At 42.9% G+C, this 7,108-nt stretch overlaps 1 protein-coding gene across 4 annotated transcripts in view; it reads right to left on the bottom strand.

Moving 5' to 3' along the window:
• Positions 1-203: 203 nt before the first annotated feature.
• abca2 (ATP-binding cassette, sub-family A (ABC1), member 2) overlaps positions 204-7,108 on the bottom strand; it is a 69,238-nt gene continuing 62,333 nt past the window's right edge. For 3 of the 4 annotated variants that reach the window (XM_034595677.1, XM_034595678.1, XM_034595680.1), the window contains 13 exons: positions 6,225-6,372; positions 5,793-5,916; positions 5,265-5,397; positions 4,423-4,543; positions 3,672-3,850; positions 3,153-3,294; positions 2,793-2,927; positions 2,340-2,443; positions 2,120-2,212; positions 1,780-1,882; positions 1,540-1,677; positions 1,233-1,442; positions 204-640 (listed from right to left, as the gene is read on the bottom strand). In XM_034595677.1, the coding sequence (XP_034451568.1) occupies positions 605-640; positions 1,233-1,442; positions 1,540-1,677; positions 1,780-1,882; positions 2,120-2,212; positions 2,340-2,443; positions 2,793-2,927; positions 3,153-3,294; positions 3,672-3,850; positions 4,423-4,543; positions 5,265-5,397; positions 5,793-5,916; positions 6,225-6,372 (1,666 nt within the window). In that variant the 3' untranslated portion in view covers positions 204-604. The remainder of the gene's footprint in view (positions 641-1,232; positions 1,443-1,539; positions 1,678-1,779; positions 1,883-2,119; positions 2,213-2,339; positions 2,444-2,792; positions 2,928-3,152; positions 3,295-3,671; positions 3,851-4,422; positions 4,544-5,264; positions 5,398-5,792; positions 5,917-6,224; positions 6,373-7,108) is intronic. The other variant, XM_034595679.1, reaches the window with a different exon arrangement.

Raw genomic sequence — 7,108 nt, 5'->3', positions numbered from 1 at the left:
TATTGCAAAATAATTCACACGCCTCTGTAGCTGCTTCGATATCCAAAATAAATCATTCTTCTTCTTGCCACAGAAAAATAGACTGTATTACATTACCACTGGGAATCAGCTTCATCACAGCATGCTCTTAAGACAGGTCTAGTTTGGTAAAGCAACAAGGGCCCGCTCTGGTTACATGAAGCCTATTGGCAAGGAGCGTGTTCAACCAACTCAGAGGAGCCTGTGCTGGTTTTTAACATATTACCAGTCGCTAGCAAAGGCAGCTAACCTACTGTATCCATCAGTGAGATACATTCTCAGAAACAATGAATATGGAAACATTCCAGGATTAAGTGTTCAGTCCAAATGCTTGACCGCTGCTGCTGGATCTCTCCCTGCGCTTCATGTGATCTGACCCCAAACTACCTCAGCTCCTCCTGGACATTTGAGGCTAAAATACTGAACTACTGGTCCCGTGTTCCATAGTGCAGAGAGTGTTGGTCCTCCTCAGGGTTAAATCAGCAGCTGCATTGTCTCTCCAGGCCTCAGAGCTCAGACACAGATGGGTCTGGAGCTTCCTTCTCCGCTTATTCCCCTCGACTCTCTGCTCTGTTAGTGGCTTATTTCAACAGAGAGTGTCTGTGTTGAAGGAGAGCTGCACCTGCCACACACACACACACACAAAAAACCAACAATTTTACATATCAAAGTTTATCTAGAAGTACAACTGGGTCTGTGAAAGCAAATGTCATCTATGTCTGGAGAAGTCAATGGCCCTGTTCGAACCAGGTATTTAAATCAGTCCTGCGTGATGTCATCACAAGTGGCCAGCTCTGAGTACAGGTCTGAACGCACCCAAATGGCTCCTCAATGCGTCCTGAGATCCAATCACACATTTGGAGGTGCAGAGGACTGCCTACGCAGCTGATGTCCTCCGACCTCTACAGTTTATCAATTAATCAAATATTTACACCTTTAAATGTCAGTTTGTTGATTTGCTTGTAGCCACAATATCAAAACTGATACATAATGATTGACACTTTTCTTAAATTGGTCAAATCTTCCTTCATAGCAGTTTAGTTAGACATAGTTTGTCTCTGTATGTTGATCCTGTGAGCCCTGATGACCTCACCAGGGTGTACCCCACCTCTTGCCCGTTGTCACCTGGGATTGGCTCCAGCCCTTCAACAACCCTCAAAGGATAAGTGGTATGACTCATGAATGAATAATAAAGTAATACATAATCCACTCACCCTTTCCTCTTCAAAGCTGATCAGTCCTTCATCATCGTCGCTCTCCAGCTCCTCCGGCGCCTCGCTGATCAGAGCATTGAGCTCTGTGTTGGCCGGCCGAGACTTCAGCAGGTTTAAGATGTGCTGCAGGGGTGACTGTGCACCACCCGGGGGCAGCACCTCCTGCTGCTCTAAGTTGTCACTCTGCTTCTTTGCAAAGTTGACAAACACCTGGGCAGAGGAAGAAGAGGGTTATTTATTTATTCACTCCATGGTTTCTTGTTGGAGGCTTGCGTGTGGCTGAGCCAGAGCATTCACATAGACTCACATTATCCAGAGTGGTCTGACTGACAGAGTAGTCCTCGATACCCAGCACCTCCACCACCTGCTCCATCTTACTGAAGACTTGAGCCAGAGAGATCCACTCCGACTTCAGCTGGTACTGGACCTTGGTGTGGTGACGCTCCTGCAGACATGACAACAGATGACTTCATATCTGAGACAAAGTGTATATATATATATATATATACAGGAGGTCCTGGTGGAATACTTCTTCACTTTAGTCTACCTTCAGCACAGCCTCAGGGAAGTTTCTGTTGAAGAATCGAACCACCTCCTTCACGCTGGAGCTGCTCTTGGTCCTCACTGTGATCATGTAACCATCACCAAACCTGGAACATGATCACAAAACGTGACTTTTCCCCCTTACATTTCATTTGGATTTTTGAAGTCACAACAGTAGCAAAGCAGTATCACAGTAGTATCACATAACATATAGCAGAAGCTAGTGTGTGTAAAAGATCACAACAGACAGTTGAGAGAAACAGGAGGACGCTCACATCAAATGATAAAATATATATATATATTATATACAGTATATACTAAAGGTGGATCTTTATCCTCCTGACCTGTTCTTGAGGTGCTGGATGCTGCCCAGGCATTTAAACCTGCCATTCACCATAATACCCAGTCTGGTGCACAAAGCCTCACACTCCTCCATACTGCAGAGGACAGCATGAAAAAACATATTTAGTAAACTATGCAGAAAAAAGAAGTGAAAATAAGTCACAGCGGTAAAAAAGTATTTGGACAGATGTCCTGCTGCATGTGAGAGCTGAGGTGTCTCACCTGTGTGACGTCAGCACTACTGAGCGTCCGCTCTTGATGATGTCCAGGATTAAATTCCAGAGGAACCTTCGGGCCTTTGGGTCCATCCCAGTTGTGGGCTCATCCTGAAAAACCCACAGAGTACAGTTTGGAAACTTACACGCTGGTGAGAAATAATTACAGTTCCTGTTGCTCCTCTACCAAACATTTCCCAGATTCAAAAAGTAGTAACAATTATTAAGAGGCAATAATGACTAATAACAAGGAGACTAAATTGTAATAATAAGTGGATAACAATGTAATATGATGGCCTCCACAAGTGATAAGCAAATGAAACAAAGTAAATACCATAACACACTAGAAGTCTACATGGGGAGATTCTGTGGTGAGTCAATATATAATGAGAACATTTAAGAGTGGTGAAATTGAGCTAACATGAATTAATCATATAAGGCCTCCATTCCAACCTCTTACCAGGAAGATGAGTGAGGGGTATCCAATCAGAGCAATGGCAGTGGAAAGCTTGCGTTTGTTTCCTCCACTGTAAGTACAGGCAGGCTTGTCTGCGTATTTTGACAGCTCCAACTTTTCTAATGCCCACTGCACCACCTAGAGGGGGTAAAGGGTAATGTCAGTCTGCGATGGAGATTTAACTGATCACAGACAAGAGGGGATGGAGGTAAACAAATTGCATTACTTCATACATTCCTTAAATTGTGGTACTCACTAGCACAGGAAGAGAGTAGTGTGTGTGTGTGTGTGTGTGTGTGTGTGTGTGTGTGTGTGTGTGTGTGTGTGTGTGTGTGTGTGTGTGTGTGTGTGAGAGAGATCTACCCTATCCTGGTCCTTCCAGGGAATGCCACGAAGCCGAGTGTAGAGCTCCAGATGTTCCCTGGCTGTCAGGTCATCAAACAGGGCATCAAACTGTGGACAGTAGCCAACACTCTGCTGCACATGTAACAGGTCCCTCAGGATACTGCACACACACACACACACACACACACACACACACACACACACACACACACACACACACACACACACACACACACACACACACACACACACACACACACACACACACACACACACGAAGATGAACAAACATCATTGATTTCTGAACTCCATAAACCAGTCTGATGCATGTTCATGAGTTTATGAGTGAAATTATGTATTTGACTTGATTTTATGCCCCGGTTTTGACTCTGGGTAGCTGGACCTCCTAAAGACAGGTGTCATTATATATTTGTTATTTTTCTAGCTGATGATTGTTAGTTAAATTCTCTAACCCCGGTCTGACGAATCAGTCTTTTCTTTGCACTAAAGGTAAATGGTGATTCTGCTGGCACTGACCTGTTTCCGTTGATGAATGCCTCCCCTCCAGTGGTGCACTCATCTCCCGTCAGCATCTTGAACGTGGTGGTCTTCCCGGCTCCGTTCACACCCAGCAGTCCAAAGCACTCTCCAGGCCGGACGCCCAGACACAGCCGGTCCACTGCCAGGATACGACCCATCTTCCTGGATTTATACACCTGAGGGAGATCCATGGAACGTACACATTAAAGGAGCATACCACTGTTTTACTAAGTTATAACTCCCAAACTACAAACCATGTAGTGTTTATTTTATCGTGTTTATTTAGTCTCAAAATTCGCCAAACCACGCCCACGGGCCCATATGATACATGTGCACAGAACAGTATCCGTGAGCGCAAAACCATACTCACGAGCAAGCATTTCTGCACTGTGTGCACAACTAGGGTTTGGCGAGCACGGGCATTTGGCAGCTTGTGTTGAGCAGGTAGGGAGGAGCGAGTTCACACTCCTCTCAGCCCCGTGCCAGCAGAACCACAGTTGTGCACTTGAGTCTGGTTTCGCATTTGCAGATACTGTTCTGTGCACTTGCACATGCATGGGCGTTGATTTTATGAGTGCAAATTTTGAGAATAATTAAATGCCACCCATGTAAAACAACCATTTTCACTGGGAGGTTAATTTGCTGTACTTGCATAACTGAACACATAATCTGTTGTTGTTTACAAATTGGTATGTAATTTGCAACTTCTATTACAGAACTCTTTTCTAATGAGCTGACTGTTTTGTACCTTCGTCAGGTTCTCAATCTTCAGCATGTCGTTATCGGCATCTCCTCGAAGCACTCTTCGTCTCTCACAGGCCACGTCTACATCATCATCGTCAATAGGCTGACAGCTGACTGGCACCCTCCTGGTCACACACACACACACACACACACACACACACACACACACACACACACACACACACACACACACACACACACACACATTACTTCAGTTTTTCTTATCTCCACTGTACCTCTAACCTACATTTATTAAATAATAGAGCAGTATGAGCTGGTTGCACCATCCTCTGGACCTAAAATGTAGCAGGTGACAAAACTAAAACCAGTTTCTCTGTAGTTACAGTGTACTAAAATATTCCTGATTGGATTTACATTAGAGAGGGCTTATTTTAGGTTGTCAGCAATTGTCTAGACTGCCTCATTTTCTATGTTAAATTGATGCCCTGTACCAAAAGTAACACTCTGTGTTATACGGTTAATATATGAAGAAATAGTTTAAACTCAGTCAAATTAAAAGCTGCATGTGTAACAGTGGGAAGTACATGTTAAATAATTATTTTTCTGTCTATATAAACAATTTAAAAAATCACATTAATCATATTACTACACCGATGTTGATGCAGATGGCATATACGTAAGTAGAGACAATAATTTAAGTGAGCAACAAATTGACTTTTCCATGTTGATATAAGTCATTGTTGGTTTCTGTCTCTACAGCCGTCTGTGTGATGGATAACTGATGACTGTACAATGGCAGCTTGAGAGGAAAGGGCTCTATAATTCTGAGGGAGCGCCAGTGAGACCTGATGCCTCACACAGATAACAGAATCACACATCACTCACGGGGGTTTTCTGAGGAAGTTGTACTGGCAGAGGATGGTGATAAGGAAGCCAACAAAGCCTTCAATCGTCATGGCAACGAGACCTCTAGTCACAATGTCCCACTCGAACGGTGACTTCATCTTGTCAAACTGGCCTGAAATCACACATTCCCAGGAACTTATATCTTCTTACATTCATCTCTAAAGATTCTCTCTGAAACTTATAACAGGCAAAACAATACAAGAAGTAACAATGAATGAAAGTATAGTGTTAACACAGCATTGAGCCACACTTTTGCACTGGGTGACATCTTCCTCTACATATGGCTGCACACTCAGCACCTTAATCAACAGTAGTCATATGCAACACCCCCAACATTGGGGTATTGCTCTGTCTTTGTGTTGTGCTTCAGTATATCTGTACTGTGATTACTGCTGTGTAATCTGTACTGTCATGCACATTTTTTGTTAGATTGTTAGAATGATATTATTAATTAAACATGGGGTACAGTGGGAAATCCTGTGTGAGGCTGCTCTGTGATTAATGTACCTATTTTAGCGTAGTATTCGTTGATGTACTCGTTGTAAGCCATCTCCATCAGGCCATGGCCAAGGTTGTAGTTGGGGAAGATGAGAAAACAGGTCTTCAGGTAACTGTTAACTTTTTTCAGATCCTGGACGACAAAATAACAAAGGAATAAATTCAGAAACACCAAAAGGCCACATTAGATGCTTTTACAGTACAGATGAAAACAGATCATTTCACACAATACCCCATTTAGACCTAATGAGAGACATATTTCCCTCAATTAACCCATGTTCTCCTAAATATGTGGAAGAGGTGTCTGACTGTACCATCGAATCATTACTGTAGCTGTAGTTTGAGAATAAACAGGTGAAGTTTGACATTAGGGGTTTAAACCTCAGAATGTGTTTGGCCCACTGCAGGATGTGATGTTATAACATCAGGAGTCAAACTGACCTTGTCATGCTCAAAGAGCTGGAGGAGGAAGGTGGCAACAGTTGCAGTGATGCCTATGAAGAGATTGATGACTATGAGGAACACATAGGCTGTGCTGGGAACCTCGAACCAGAAGGATGCTGGGTACATGATGGGAGTGATGGACCACCTGGAAGGTTAAACAAAATGGTCCAAAGCTTCAGGACATGAAAGGAAGGACGGAGCTGGAGACTTGGTGATGTTTTTCAGGTCAGAGCAAAAACACGAAGATGCAATAAGTTAATTTGCACCTACAGAGTTGTGTGAAGCTGCATCCTGAACAGATGATTTTGTATTCACAGCCAGCCACAGCCAGCACTGCTGCTGTTTTTCTAGGTCACATACTGAACATCAGAATGAAGACAAAGCATGAACTCAGCTCAGTTCATTTTCTACATGAAAAACGTGTCGTGAACGTTCAAAGACCTTTCAGTTTTACTTGTTTGGAACTTTTATCTTTGCCATGTGTGTTTTCACACAATGTAACCACACGTTACTGTGGTGTGTAACCCTCCTCCCTTCAGCATATTACAGCACTATGGACACACGCTGTATTTACAACAAGAGGAATATGACAGCAAGAAGAACTTATGCAACATTTGAGGTAAAATATTACTCTGGAAATTATTCTCAAAATGTAATCAAAGGCTCAATTTACTCATTCTATGATATAATTCTATAATGATAATAAGTTTTCATTTTCCTAGTATTTGCTCGGAGATATCGTTTAATACAAATTCTGCCTAAACACCAATACAATGAAGCTCACTGGAATTTAGCTTGTGCTGCTAATTGCCTTTGAAAAAAACTCTCCCTGTTACAGTGGATAATTCACTGTACACTGTTAGCTGTTTTCAGAGAAGCCA

Source organism: Hippoglossus hippoglossus, chromosome 9 (genome assembly GCF_009819705.1).
Source record: "Hippoglossus hippoglossus isolate fHipHip1 chromosome 9, fHipHip1.pri, whole genome shotgun sequence".
In the NCBI taxonomy this organism is placed as follows: domain Eukaryota; kingdom Metazoa; phylum Chordata; class Actinopteri; order Pleuronectiformes; family Pleuronectidae; genus Hippoglossus; species Hippoglossus hippoglossus.
The sequence above is the reverse complement of the archived record's forward strand: the minus strand, read 5'-3'. Positions and strand labels throughout refer to the sequence as shown.